This window comes from Chlorocebus sabaeus, chromosome 15 (assembly GCF_047675955.1).
Source record: "Chlorocebus sabaeus isolate Y175 chromosome 15, mChlSab1.0.hap1, whole genome shotgun sequence".
In the NCBI taxonomy this organism is placed as follows: Eukaryota; Metazoa; Chordata; class Mammalia; order Primates; family Cercopithecidae; genus Chlorocebus; species Chlorocebus sabaeus.
Window position 1 is genome coordinate 4,512,132 of NC_132918.1, and position 15,953 is coordinate 4,528,084.

General features: G+C 42.7%; 1 protein-coding gene across 2 annotated transcripts in view; it reads right to left on the reverse strand.

Annotated features, from left to right (window-relative positions):
• VPS8 (VPS8 subunit of CORVET complex) overlaps nucleotides 1–15,953 on the reverse strand; it is a 251,664-nt gene that overhangs the window by 3,446 nt on the left and 232,265 nt on the right. For both annotated transcript variants that reach the window (XM_007971871.3, XM_073023385.1), the window contains exon 46: nucleotides 723–803. In XM_007971871.3, coding sequence (XP_007970062.3) covers nucleotides 723–803 — 81 coding nt within the window. The remainder of the gene's footprint in view (nucleotides 1–722; nucleotides 804–15,953) is intronic.

Genomic DNA, 15,953 nt, shown 5'->3' on the forward strand with positions numbered 1-15,953 from the left:
CCTGGTCTGATGTGGTGGCAGCAACTGCTAGAAGCCCTCCAGTCTGTACTCTTCTTCCCCAGTTAGAGTAGACCAAGAATTGTAGCCTGAGGTCTTTTGGAATAAAATCCAATTTTCCCAGTCATTGCAGTGAGGCATGGTCATGGGTCTAAATTCTAGACAGTGGAGGTAAGTGGAAGCAACCAGGTTGAACCACACAAGTTTAAGTCACGTGCTAAGGAAGGCAGAGCACAAGACACATGAAAGCTGGAGGGAGGTGCGTGGATGTGCCCTGGCTGGCTGCAGTTACGCTTCTCTCTTGCTTAAGCCACTACTACTTTGCATTTGTCTTTCATGGCCAAAACTAATTCAACCAATGCAGATGCCCAGGAGGGTCTAGGGCTTCGGACAGATTGGGCACCTATCCATATCCTAAGCAAAGCCCTCCTGGGATCAGCCTTCTGGCCTGCTCTCTCTGGAGGGAGGTCAAACACAGAAGCCCTTCTGTGTCCTCACAGGTCATGCTAGGTAAGGGACAGACAGCTTTCCACTTCCTTTGCTCTCTTTGCCAAGCTCTGAGTGCTCCCTGGGGCCAGGGTCTGTTGTCCATGTAGCCATAACAGGGATGCCAGGGCACCTTCCAGGTTAGGAGGAGGCTAGAGGGAGGTTCCAAGACACTGCCTTTCTAACGCAGTAAATTATAAATAGGGAAATGAAAATATAAACAACCACACAAACATTACCCTGGAGCTTCCTCGGTAGAGACGGCAAAGCTGATCAAATGCTTGGATTTGCTGTGGATCCAGAACAGGTTCTGAGGTTCCCTGAAAAATAAAAACCGATACGATTAACACCACCATGTGGCTAGGCAGCCTCTGAACGTGCTCTACACGATGCTGAAGCAGAATATGGTGCTTCCTTCATTCTTCTGAAAACAATCCATGCTACCAGCAATTAGTGACATATATGCTGAACATGAGTTAGAAACTGGCACGTCCCCTAAGAACTCTCCTTGGTGTGTGGCTGCAGGTTGACCTGTCTGTGGACCCTTTTTCCAATGGAGTCTCCAAATGTCCCGTATGTACAGGTTCCTTTCAGGTTTCTTGATCCCTCTTTGGTATCACTATGCAGAGCTAGTTAGTTCCTTCCAGCCGTGCATTCCCATGTCCATCACTTCACATGGCCAGCAAAGATAGCCCTTTTCTCTGTCTTGGTGACAGGAGATGCACCATCATTTAAAAATCTCATCCTCTCCCTGTTTCATTATAAAGCTGGTAGCCACCTATGGGGTTGCAAGATTCATCTGCTGCTTTTGGGAAAAGGGCCGGTCTAGCCTGCTCTTACAGCAGCCTTGTTTTGTTCCACCTGTTACTGTGGTGGGACCTGCCAAACTGCGGTTTTCCTCTCAGTGGACCTGATCCAACTCACACGCAGAGAGAAGAAATGGAATCCCGGGGCAGGCGGCCATAGGCTTTGGAGTCAGGGGAGAATCTGGATACTAGTTCTGACAGTAACCTGCTATGTAACTTTAGGCAAGTCACCTCACTTCTCTAAACCTCAGCTGCCTCACCTGTAGGAAGGAAGGGGTAATGCTTACCTTTTGAGATTACCAAAAATTAAATGAGACATATATTTAAAGTGTCGCCTGCCTAGTACCAGGCGAGGGCTCAGTACACATTAGCTTTTCTTACAATTCAGAGATACCCATAGTTAAAAGTTGATTTCAGAAGCGTTTCTGTTTATGTATAAGATTAGTTAAAAGACGTTTTTCTTTGTCCTATATTATGAACCTGTCCCAAGCGTCTGCACTGTACAGGTTGGTGGGTAAGAGCCTGCACTCCAGAGTTCATCAGCCTAAGCCCAAACCGTGGCTTTAACAATTATGAGCAGCACAATCTTAGGCAAGTTCTCTGAGGTGGGTACTTCTTGCTTGCTTGTTTTTGCTCACATGGGGATAATGACTATAGCTACACCACATAAAGTGGCTATGAAGATTCAAGAAGGTAATGCACGCAGAACACGTAGTAGATGCACGGGACTCTGCAAGTTCTCACTGAGCACTACTAACTAGAGAGCACAGGAAGGCCCACACGTACCACGCACAGAGCCAGTCTCCAGGGGACAACGTCATGTGGCCCTTGTCCTGATGTGGCTACAGAAACAGAAAGGAAGGGGGCATCAGAGCATCATGCACAGGCAAAACTGGGTAATGAAGGAGGCTGGGGGATGTGCAGGAGTGGGTATGCGGAGCGTGAGAGGGAAAACTTCATGGAAATGAGAGCTGCTACGGTCAGCTCCCTGTCTGTCTTGCTCCCCAGTGCCCAGTACTGTGCTTGCACAGAGCAGCCACAGAGTCACCATCTGCTGATCAAATGAAGGGATGGGAGGGCCCACATGCAGATTTCCGATTTCTTACTATTTATCACTGGAGTTGTGACCAACCCTCTGCCATGCAGTAAGAACACAGGGCAGGGCTTCTGACACACTTGGGCTCAATCTGGACTCTGCCCAAGACTAGGTGAGTGGCTTTAGGCAAGGAATTTAGCTTCTCTCAGTCTCAGTTTCTTTATCTATAAAACTCTACTTTGCAGAATTGTTGTGAAAATTAGACATCATGTATGGGCTTAGCATCTATTTGATGCTCAATCAATGGCAGTAATTACTGCGATTATGTTGTTTATACTCCAGAGAGAAGTGCACCCTAGAAAGAACAGTGGGATGAAATCAGGAAACACGGGCTCCAATCCTGTTACCCGCTCCCTGTATAACCCGAGGAGGTCACATCTCTCCTCTGAGTCTATGTTCCAACTGATTAAAGGGCAATGCCACCCCGGCCACACTCCACCATCCAGGGAAGACGTGGGTACCACAAGATTAACAGGCATTTAGGGCATGGAAAGTTCAAGAAAATTAGTAATGTATACTGAGCCTAATCATGGCTTTTATCTTTTATTGCATATTCGGAAGCAAATTAGGGGTAATGTCACAAAGACACATGGCAGCCCTGAAGAGAAATAACAGTTTCCATCTACAGATGCCAAATTAGGGTCAGACAAAAAATAGAGGAGCAGCAACTAAATATGAACATAATCTCTGTTCACATCTAAAAACATAAAAGTATTCTCAGACCACTAAATCCCCCAGGATAAAACTGGTTAGGAGTGATTTTCCAATTGGAAAGACAGAAAAATGCATTTGCTGCTGTCTGTTAGAGCAAATTTCTTTGTTTCCATGTAACAAAGTTCAGTGTCAAGAGCTAAAAATTAAACTGTAGCGAGTGTGACAGGAAGAAACAGTGGCCACCCTGGAAATGACCTTGTAGTACTCAGCATTAAAGTAAATCCAGTGGAAAGCGAGGTCCTGATGGTCTCTGAGAGCCCAGGGAGGGGTGTTGGGCTAATATGGCTGCCAGCACAGTGCGAAGCTCAGTGACTCACAGAGGTGAAAGTGGGAGCAGTAACCATATCCGCTAGAAGGAAGAAAAACCGGGGCTCTCAGGATCCACAGACCTCTTTTTTTCTTTTTTTTTGAGACAGAGTCTCGCTCTGTCGCCCAGGCTGGAGTGCAGAGACATGATCTCAGCTCACTGCAACCTCAGCCTCCCAGGTTCAAGCGATTCTCCTACCTCAGCCTCCTCAGTAGCTGGGATTACAGGCGCGCACCACCACGCCTGGCTATTTTTTGTAGTTTTAGTAGAGACGGGGTTTCACCATGTTGGTCCTGACCTCAGGTGGTTCATCCGCCTCGGCCTCCCAAAGTGCTGGGATTACAGGCGTGAGCCACTGTGCCTGGCCACAGACCTCTTAACAAACATATCAAGCTCTGATATAGGAAAACAACCATGATCCACTGCCACCTTACAGACCAAGTTCTCCAGAACAGGGGTGATTCTACTCCTAGGGATACTGGACACGAAGCCTTCCAAATCATACTCGAAGACATAGACCGTCACAGAAGTCTGAGCTCTGCTTGTTCATTTCTTACTCTCTATAACCACTAAGATCCTGAAATCAAAACCCTAACATTTCCTTTCCTAATTATCTTTCCACACTAACACATGAGAGGATCAAACCTAGTTTGAGAGAGACACGGGCCACTCTGTATAATTTGTAACACAATCATGTCTTTTCGGTATTCTAGAAGCCTCCTACAGGCGCTTCTGTAATTTTCTGGTGGCAATGAAGGTGGAGATGAAGTAGGACGAGTGGAATGAGAAGCATATTTCCCCCTTTTCTCCCTGTATGCCCTCCACCTCACTTTCAAATCTTTCCCTATATCTGTTATAGCCTCAGCCAGTCTTTTGCCACCACTTAAGCTGTTTCACACTGGAGGTCCTTAATATTTAAAAGTTTTGCCTAAATCAAAGTTTGGCTTCAGAGATAAAGGAAAAGCCACATACATACCTCCTTCCCCTCTGCAAACAGGAAATACTTTTTCTAAATTCCCACCCACAACACAGTTTGCTCTCAGATTGAACCTGACTCCTCATAGCCCCTCATTCTCTCATGCCTCAAAACTCTCAGTAGGTCACAGCTAATAATGAATTAGGTAATGAAATAATACGACAGGCAGACAAGCTGCTAAGCTGCCTAGAGAGAGGAGGGGAAAATGCGGCAGAACGTCTCTGCAGGAGATTCTTTTATAGTGGTCATGACCCTAGAATGACCAGCTCTAGTAGGGAGGTGAGTGCTTGAGGCCACAGAGACAGACTGAAAGGCTAACTGAAGAATAACCTTAAAAACCCAAGCCCTTCAATACCACAATTAAAAAGAAACAACATGGTGACCGTGCACAGCACAGGGAAAAACGCTGGTTTACGTTTTCTCAGATGCGACACAGAGGAACAACCCTCCCTCCCCGGCCACAGGAGCTCGCTTTATCGATCGTGTAATGACCATGTGCCACCCACTGTTGCAAGTACTGAGCGTGGATCATCTCATTTAATCATCTCAAAAACCCTACGAGGTAGGTACTTTTCTTATTGTTATTTTACAGGTGAAGAAACTCAGGTCCTGGGATTCAGTGATATGCCAGGTCACTCTGGCTGGTGGCGGAGCCCAGATCTGAATTGGGACAGCCCGGTTCCAGAGGTGCCTTTCATCTGCCATTCTCTCGGTAGCGGTCTGAAAGAAGCCTGAGGAAAGTCACTTTCTTTCTTTTTTTTTTTTGAGATGGAGTTTCACTCTTGTTGCCCAGGCTGGAGTGCTGTGGCACGATCTCGGTTCACTGCAACCGCTGCCTCCCAGGTTCAAGTGATTCTCCTGTCTCAGCCTCCCAAGTAGCTGGGATTACAGGCACATGCCACCATGCCCAGCTAATTTTTGTATTTTTAGGACAGACGAGGTTTCATCATATTAGTCAGGCTGGTCTCGAACTCCTGACCTCAGGTGATCCGCCTGCCTCGGCCTTCCAAAGTGCTGCGATTACAGGCGTGAGCCACCGTGCCCGGCCGACTAAGTCACTTTCAAGGGCCCCGAAAGGTTATATGAGGAGCCGTGTAGGGCTCGCCTGGATCAATCTGCCTAATCAAGCTCCTGTGAAACTGATGGACACCTGCCCTCCTTCTGGGGATCCTTCACGATTCTGCTTTCATTTCAAAACTCATCCCCTCATTCCATAAAGTATAAACAAAAGACCCAGGAGAGAGGAGAGAGCAGCTAATGGAAATAAATATAGCTAGCTATTAGTGTTCTGCTTAAAAATGACTTTGGAAGCCTAGACCAAAGCCCAGTGTTAAGAACTAAGCTTCGTTCTGCAGTGAGACACTTCACATACAACGTAATGACAGTTTTGGGTACACACTAGGCATTCACGAACGCCTCTGCCATCACAGAAAAAAGTCTGAACTTGGCTCTGACACTAATTAGTTGTGTTGATATCCCTCATATCAGTTATCTCAACTACAAACGGGGAGAATCTCTGCACAGCCTACCTTACAAGGCTCTTTCTTGTGAGGAAAGGGTTGGGAAGGGAAATGGAGAAAGCTCATTTCCTGTTGTCCATTAGTCTCTGGCCTTCTGCTAGCTACTTTTATGTTTAATGTGTACTTTAGCCCATTGAAGGAGAAATTATTTTCTCTAATTTACCTGTGAGGAAACGGAAGTTTAGACATATTAAAATACAGCTTGTAAGAGACAGGGTAACTCTTGATAACGGGTCTAACCCTAAAGCCCACTATGACATGTTAGTGACAAACTTAAGGTGCTCTGAATGTATACAGTTTCATGGGCTTCTCGTGGACACCCTGGGCTGCCTGGTCTGTGTCTGTAGGGGCTGATGCTGAATCTGCCCGAGTGCCTACCGGGATCCTTGGTGGTGCCATCATAAGGTTAGCACTAGGTGAAGGCTGTGTCATTAGATAAGGAAACCTAAGTATCTTCTGTTTGGTGTTGGTCACCTGTTTTGCTCCCTCACAACAGAAAATGTCCCCCAGTTGGTTTAAAGTCTTTGAAACCCATATACTGTTCCTGCATAGGCTTGGCTACTCCTTTCCCAACCTGCTTTGAAAGGCAACAGCTTGGGGGAAAATCTGTGGTGACAAAAGCTGATCATCACATTATACATTTAAAAAAATGGATTAAAAAAATGTAGAATACAGTTTGAATTCTTAGAAAACTAATGTAGCTCCTTGGTCAAATTCACGACAGCCTTCCTGTTTTCTTGACAGGGTTGGAAAGGGTTGGCCATCTCAATGTATCTGCCTCACAGGCAGGGAAAGCTGAAATTCCCAAACATTAAAAAATCACTGCTGGATGCTGCCACCCACAATGTAGCAGAGGTATTTTCCTGAGTCATCATTATCCCGAGATGCCAGGACAGAGAGCAGGGCCATTACAAACAGGCGTGAAAATGACAGCACAGGGACACAGACGGATGACAGTGAGACTGACCCCCTTCCCGGGGCCACTGTCCTGCGCAAACCTGGAGTCTTGCCACACGGCATACTGTGGCCATTCCATAATTACATATTCTTTTTGTCAGTACAGGAAGATCTTTAAAAAATCCAGAAAGATTACTGTTACAGGGCATGTACTAGGGAAAGGGATACTCTGGGGATCTGCCCTAGTAGAACTTCAAAATAAGCCTCAAAAATATGTGGCTGATTTAATAGTAATTAATAGCTTGCCAGAGAAAAACCTCAAAAATCTCTGAAGGAAGACAACACAATCCAGATGCTTGACAACACAGAGTAGGGGCTCTCTTTTAAGGAGGTGTTATTATGTCTTGAATAATACCCACCATCAGTTGATATTTCATGGAAAACCAGGGAGCAAAATTTCAATATTATGATGGAAGAAATGTAAATCCTAACCAGAACACACCTAGGATATTTGTAGAAAACAACAAAACATAAAAGTCCCAGGGCAGTGACTTGTCAGCCACAGCAGAGACTGCGCTAAGCCTCTGCCTACATTCCACGTTCATTTCCTCCTCCTTCCCTTCTGCATTAGCCAATGGAGATTCCCAGTTTCCCGAACACGCCCAATCCAATGTTTGATACTATATGAAGACGTGGGAGCTTTCAGGGTGGCACAATTGATTTGGGACAGAGGTCCAGGCAGAAGGCTATGCTCTGCAGTGACAGAAAACACCACACACATTAGAGCAGTACAATCTATGAAGCTCTGTTCAAATCCCATGACCTTTACAAATGGCTGATAATTCAGCACAGCACAATTAAGAACGGCCTCCTGACTTGTTTTAATGCACAGTGACAGGCTGCTAGTGGCTCTGTCACACATACTGAAGAGAAAGAAAATAACTACCATGTATTGTGGGAAGTGCCTAAAAGCTTCATCAGGAAATATGTTGGAGGGGAAAGGCCCATTTGTAACTCGATCAATAATCTCAACGTCCAAGAAGACGGTAGCCATGAGCGAACTCCTGTTTTGCTGAGGGGGTTCCCTTCCATATAGAAAGGGCATACGATAGTATAGAGAACTACTGGTACCGAGATGGTCTCACACACAGCCCCATAATAAGACACACACATGACAATCTGAGTGGGAACAGACAACTACTCAAGCAGAAGTGTCATATTAAGAAGTGCAAAACCCACAGCCATTAGCTCTCAGCTGCATTAGCATGGGAGCTAATAAACGATGTTAGCTAAGTCTCTGATGATGAGCTGTAAGGCTCTATCCTTGGCTTTTTTTTTTCCCTTTGAGATGGAGTTTTGCTGTTGTTGACCAGGCTGGAGTGCAATGGCATGACCTCGGCTCACTGTAACCTCCGCCTCCCAGGTTCAAATGATTCTCCTACCTCAGCCTCCTGAATAGCTGGGATTACCGATGCATGCCACCATGTCCAGCTAATTTTTTGTGTTTTTCAGTATACGCAGGGTTTCACCATGTTGGCCAGGTTCGTCTCAAACTCCTGACCTCGGGTGTTCCGCCTGCCTCGGCCTCCCAAAGTGCTGGGATTACAGGTGTGAGCCACCGCGCCCGACCAACCTTGGCTTTTTTATATACAAATATTTTACCAATGGCTTAAAGGGAAATAACCCTATCCTTGGGAGGAAAAAATGATTCCCAAGGGTCAGAAACTGAAACAATATAAGCAATGCCTGGCACTTGGCTCCAGAAACCAAGGGTATATGCATCAATAGCATGTGTGAACAGAATCGGGAGTTTGATATCAGTATGTTAATTGTTAATCAACCATGCAAAATGGCTGCTAAAAAAGTTAATGGGCTTTTGGTTCCCATTTACAGAAACAGATTCCAGAGTAAGGAAGATGATGATGTCATTTTGTTCTAAAATGACCTCACCTGAAGTATAATGGTAATACTCAAGATGTGGTATGATAGCGTGGAGAAGATAGAGGAAATGGATTGTGGATGTTCTGCCCGGACAAGGGACCACCGAGGGCTGGAGATTGAGGACCTCAGCTACATGAAGGACTGGAAAGGCTGCACTGTAACAGAAGGATTAAGCTGTTTTTGGTAGGTCCCAGGGGAAGGACCAGGATCAATTGGCTTCACCTACTACAAGGAAGAATTATCTTAGTTACAGCTTCCAAAGATGGAATATCCTGCCCTAAGAAGGTGGTTTTCAAGCAGAGGCAGAACACTGCTTGTTCCAATGGATGAGGAGAGAGGCTATTTCTAGCATGACAGCCTGAGGAGCTCTGCTGTAGTCTGGATGTTGTTCCCTCCAACCCTTGTATTGAGATTGGAGCTCCAATGTTGGAGGGGCCTAATGGAGGTGTTTGTGCTATGGAGGTGGATCCCTCATGAATAGATTAGTGCCTTCCCTGAGGGTGGGAGGTGAGTGATTTCTCACTCTATTAGTTCCCATGAGAGGTGGTTGTTTAAAAGAGCCTGGGACTTCCCTCCCCTCCCTCTCCCGGTGCTCCTCTTGTGTTGCTGAAACAATGCCCCAAAGAGTTAAAAACAATCTACGACTACCAGAAATTCTTGAGTTTGCAACATAGCAGATAAGGAACAATTTGCTAAAATGCTAAAACTTCCTCTGCTTGTGAGATTAAAAAACGGTTGAAATTGGCTGGAAGCAACATGGCTGACTGCAGTTTGTACGGAATGAGCTCACTGATGTCACAGCCCAATTTCTACTGCGTATTTCATACTAGTTCTTCCCAAACTTGCACTTGAGACCCATGAGGTAGCATGCAGAGATGAACACGCATCCCTGAGGACTTTTCAGACCTTCTCTTTTCTACTAATCACCTGCTGATCCCAGAATCTACCCCCTGAACCTTTACTAATAAAACTACTGCCTTAGAGCCAGCATGGGGAGACAGATTTGAGCTGGACTCGTGTCTTCTTGTTAGTCAATTTATAATAAAAAGCAGTTCTTTTCTAAAAACAAAAACAAAAGCAAAAATAAAAAACACCCACAGTGTCATAGTGTTGGCTTCTAACGTATCAGGCCCGCAATGCCCCTTTTTCTTGGTGACAATGTGATCTCTGGACATGTTGGCTCCCCTTTGCCTTCTGCTTTGAGTGGAGGCAGCAAGAGGCTCCCACCAGAAGCAGATGCTGGTACATGCTGCTTGTACAGCCTACAGAACCATGAGCAAAATAAACCTATTTTCTTTATAAATTACCCAGCTGTGGGTATTCCTTTATAGCAATACAAGTGAATTAAGATCAACTCCAAATAAAAACTGGTGAAAACTATAAAACAAAAACTCCAAGCATTTAAAGACCAAATGAAGAAACTATCCTCCCTACACTATGAAAATTTGGTAAGAAAGATGACTGTGGTTTCTGAACCGACTGCTCCCTTCCCCACCTTCACAACTCAGCAAGACAGAACTCCACACTACTGCAACCAAGAACAGCAGGCTCTCTTTATCCCAAGACAACAGTTGGAAGGCTTTCTTCCCAGTAGGAGCAGGACTTTGGTATTTTTCATCCTGCCATCAGCTACGTGTTGCTGGAGCTAAGTCCTAGGTGAGTAGAGTCAAGAGGTAATGGGGGTTCCCTTCTTCTGGAAGCCTCTACTCATGGAATGGAAGCTCTATCTTGGAGGCTGTGCACTGAAAATCTTTGGTCTCTGGTCACCCTTGCCCTGGCTTATGAGTCTGGAAGAGGCAGGCCAGGAGGCTGCTTAGGCTTTCACCTTAGGCTGCTGTCCCTCCCCGCTTCCAACAGCATTCAACTAGTAGACCAGGGGATGACAGTCAGCGAAAAGCTTGCCATTGTGCCTACCCCCAGCTCCAGAGCCCCAGCTCAGAGATTTTTCCTTGGGAAAAAAGTAGATCCTAAAATAAATAACTCCTAATCTTTTCCCAGAGGAATTGACTTCACTTGAAACCGAATATAGAGAATTTCAGTCCTAAGTGTGTTCTTAAGAACAGAGGAGGGGGGCACGCCCAAGATGGCAGAATAGGAACAGATCCAAAAAAGAGAGAATTTTAGACCAATATCCCTGATGAACATCGATGCAAAAATCCTCAATAAAATACTGGCAAACCGAATCCAGCAGCACATCAAAAAGCTTATCCACCATGATCAAGTGGGCTTCATCCCTGGGACGCAAGGCTGGTTCAACATATGCAAATCAATAAACGTAATCCAGCATATAAACAGAACCAAGACAAAAACCACATGATTGTCTCAATAGATGCAGAAAAGGCCTTTGACAAAATTCAACAGCCTTTCATGCTAGAAACTCTTAATAAATTCGGTATTGATGTAACATATCTCAAAATAATAAGAGCTATTTATGACAAACCCACAGCCAATATCATACTGAATGGGCAAAAACTGGAAGCATTCCCTTTGAAAACTGGCACAAGACAGGGATGCCCTCTCTCACCACTCCTATTCAACATAGTGTTGGATGTCTGGCCAGGGCAATCAAGCAAGAGAAAGAAATCAAGGGTATTCAGTTAGGAAAAGAAGAAGTCAAATTGTCCCTGTTTGCAGATGACATGATTGTACATTTAGAAAACCCCTTTGTCTCAGTCCAAAATCTCCTTAAGCTGATAAGCAACTTCAGCAAAGTCTCAGGATACAAAATCAATGTGCAAAAATCACAAACATTCTTATACACCAGTAACAGACAAACAGAGAGCCAAATCATGAATGAACTCCCATTCACAATAGCTTCAAAGAGAATAAAATACCTAGGAATCCAACTTACAAGGGATGTAAAGGACCTCTTCAAGGAGAACCACAAACCACTGCTCAGTGAAATAAAAGAGAACTAAACAAATGGAAGAACATACCATGCTCATGGATAGGGAGAATCAATATTGTGAAAATGGCCATACTGCCCAAGGTAATTTATAGATTCAATGCCATCCCCATTAAGCTACCAATGACTTTCTTCACAGAATTGGAAAAAACTGCTTTAAAGTTCATATGGAACCAAACAAGACCCCGTATTGCCAAGACAATCCTAAGTCAAAAGAACAAAGCTGGAGGCATCAGGCTACCTGACTTCAAACTGTACTACAAGGCTACAGTAAACAAAACAGCATGGTACTGGTACCAAAACAGAGATACAGACCAATGGAACAGAACAGAGCCCTCAGAAATAATACCACACATCTACAGCCATCTGATCTTTGACAAACCTGAGAAAAACAAGAAATGGTGAAAGGATTCCCTACATAATAAATGGTGCTGGGAAAATTGGCTAGCCATAAGTAGAAAGCTGAAACTGGATCCTTTCCTTACTCCTTATACGAAAATTAATTCAAGATGGATTAGAGATTTAAATGTTAGACCTAAAACCATAAAACCCTAGAAGAAAACCTAGGCAATACCATTCAGGGCATAGGCATGGGCAAGGACTTCATGTCTAAAACACCAAAAGCAATGGCAACAAAAGCCAAAATTGACAAATGGGATCTAATTAAACTAAAGAGCTTCTGCACAGCAAAAGAAACTACCAGCAGAGTGAACAGGCAACCTACGGAATGGGAGAAAATTTTTGCAATCTACTCATCTGACAAAGTGCTAATATCCAGAACCTATAAAGAACTCAATCAAATTTACAAGAAAAAAACAAACAACCCCATCAAAAAGTGGGCAAAGGATATGAACAGACACTTCTCAAAAGAAGACATTCATACAGCCAACAGACACATGAAAAAATGCTCATCATCACTCGCCATCAGAGAAATGCAAATCAAAACCACAATGAGATACCATCTCACACCAGTTAGAATGGTTATCATTAAAAAATCAGGAAACAACAGGTGCTGGAGAGGATGTGGAGAAATAGGAACACTTTTACACTGTTGGTGGGACTGTAAACCAGTTCAACCATTGTGGAAGACAGTGTGGCGATTCCTCAAGGATCTAGAACTAGAAATACCATTTGACCCAGCCATCCCATTACTGGGGATATACCCAAAGGATTATAAGTCATGCTGCTATAAAGACACATGCACACGTATGTTTATTGTGGCACTATTCACAATAGCAAAGACTTGGAATCAACCCAAATGTCCATCAGTGACAGACCGGATTAAGAAAATGTGGCACATATACACCATGGAATACTATGCAGCCATAAAAAAGGATGAGTCCATGTCCTTTGTAGGGACATGGATGCAGCTGGAAACCATCATTCTCAGCAAACTATTGCAAGAACAGAAAACCAAATACTGCATGTTCTCACTCATAGGTGGGAATTGAACAATGAGATCACTTGGACACAGGAAGGGGAACATCACACACCGGGTCCTATTGTGGGGAGGGGGTGGGGGGAGGAATAGCATTAGGAGATATACCTAATGTAAATGACGAGTTAATGGGTGCAGCACACCAACATGGCACATGTATACATATGTAACAAACCTGCACATTGTGCACATGTACCCTAGAACTTAAAGTATAATAATAATAATAATCAAAAAAAAAAAAAGAAAAGAAAAAAACAGTGGAGGTAGTGGTGAAATGCAACTGGGAACAGACTTGTGGATTTAATGAAGATACAACCTAGACTATTAGCTGGCTACTTGGCAGAAGAGAACTGAGGAAAAAGACAACTGCAGGAGACCTTGTGAGGTCAGAAGAAATATCAAAACTAGGTCTCAGAAACTATTACTTAAAAGAAACTGCAATTTGACTGGATTAGTTTATAGACGATTTATGTACTAAGGCATTAGTGGAAACAGTAGAGCAATCATCAGGCAATTTGTAGAGCTTAACACTGGGGTATGGTCAGAGAAAAACAAACAAACAACAACAACAAAACGAGAGCCCAGCCAATACCACTGTCATTCCAGGGTGACTGCAGACATACCCAAGGCTACACCTACTTGAGAAACAACATCAGAAGTTTAATATTGTGGAGAAAAATAGACTTTACTAAATTCATCTAGCCAGTCACTAATAACAAGCCCTGGGGGTAGGGGGACCAGTATATAGGGTATACAATATATTTTTCTAAAATGTCCAGTTTCCATTAAAAAGTTATGAGGCACGCAAAGAAACAGGAAAGTATGCTCAAACTCCAGGAAAAAAAGCACAAAACAAACTGTCTGGAAGAGTAAACAGATGTCAGATTTAACAGAAAAATATTTCAAAATAGTCATTATAAATATCTTCACAGAACTAAAGGAAAGCATGGCTTACAAAGTAAAGGAAGGTATGATGACAATATAACATCAATAGAGACAGTATCAATAAAGAGATACAAATTATAAAACAGAATGAATGAAAATTCTGGAGTTGAAAACTACAACTGAAACAAATTCACAAGACAGGCTCAGTGGTTGATTTGAGCTAGCAGAAAAATTGGTGACTTGAAGACAGTTCAGTAGAGATCATACAAGCTGAACAACAGAGAGAAAAAAGAATGAAGAAAAGTGAACACAGTCGCAGAGAAATGTGGAGTTATCATCAGCCCAACATACGCATAAAGAGAGGACCAGAAGAGGAGAGAAAGGAGAGGGAAAATATTTGAATACATTATGGCTAAAATGTTCTACGTTCATTGAAAAACAATAACCTACACATTCAGGAAGCTTAACAAATTCTAAGTAGGATGAAAACAAAGAGATCCACAAACAGATATATCACAATAATTTATCTGAAAGTACGTAATAATGTAATGCCAAAAGTCAGTAACAATGTGAAAAACTTGAAAACTGCAAGAGAAAAATGACTAGTAATTTATAAAGAACCTCAATAAAACTAACAGCAGAAACAATGGAGGCCACATATTCAAAATGCTCAAAGAAAAACTGCCCACTAAGATTTCTATATCCAGCAAAGCTGGCTTTCAAAAATGAAGGTGACATAAAAACTTTCCCAGCTAAACAAAAACTGAGAGAATTTGTTGATAGGCAGACCTGGCTTATAAGAACTACTAATGCAATTTATTTGGCATGAAAGCAACTGACTGTGGAGGGTAATTCAAATCCATGTTAAAAAAAAAAAGGAACTGCAAAAGGTAAGCATGAAATTATAAAATACAGTATAAATGCATATTTGCTTTTTTCTTCTAATAACTTATTTTAAAAAGCAATCATACAAAGTGTGTATAAATGTTGGGCTTATAATATGTGGAAATGTAATATATGTAACATTTGCACAAAGGAGGTGGGTGAAAACAAGCTTTTACTAAGCTAAAGAAATGACTACAGATGGTAAAGTAAAAATTACAACAACGTATTGTTGCATTTGTAACATTACTAGATGCACTATATCTAACAATATAACTATATATACACTATATATTACTAAAGGTACTAAATATATTTTGTTGTATGTGCAATACCACAAAAGTGGGGGAAAGGGAATAAAACTATATAGGAGAGTATATATATATATATGGAATTAAGCTACTTTAAATCAAAAGCTGAATATGAAAAGCTAAGATGCATATGGTAAATCCTAGGCCACCACTAAAAAAAACCTAAAAAACTGTTAATTGTTAAAGACTTCATCAAAAAGATATACAGCATCATTTATTAAATTGGGAGTCATTTCCCCATTGCTTGTTTTTGTTGGCCTTGTCAAAGATCAGGTGGTTGTAGGTTTGAGGCTTTATTTCTGAGTTTTCTATTCTGTGCCATTGATCTATGTGTCTGTTTTGTTACAGTACCAAGCTGTTTTGGTTACTGTGGCTTTACAGTATAGTTTGAAGTCAGGTAGTGTGATGCCTCCAGCTTTGCTCTTTTTGTTTAGCATTGCTGTGGCTGGCTATTCATGGTCTTTTTTTGTTCCACATGAATTTTAGAATAGTTTTTTTTCTAATTCTGTTAAGAATTATATTGGTAGTTTGGTAGGAATAGCACTGACTGTAAATTGCTTTGAGCAGCATGGCCATCTTTATAATATTGATTCTTCCAATCCAAGAGCATTGACTGTTTTTCCATGTATATGTGTCATCTCTGATTTCTTTCAGCAATGTTTTGCAGTTCTCCTTGTAGAAGATATCTTGGTTAACTACCTTCCTGGTATGTCATTTTGTTGTGTTTTGTTTTGTGGCTATAGAAAGTGAGATTCTGTTCTTGATTTCATTCTCAGCCTGAACACTGTTGGT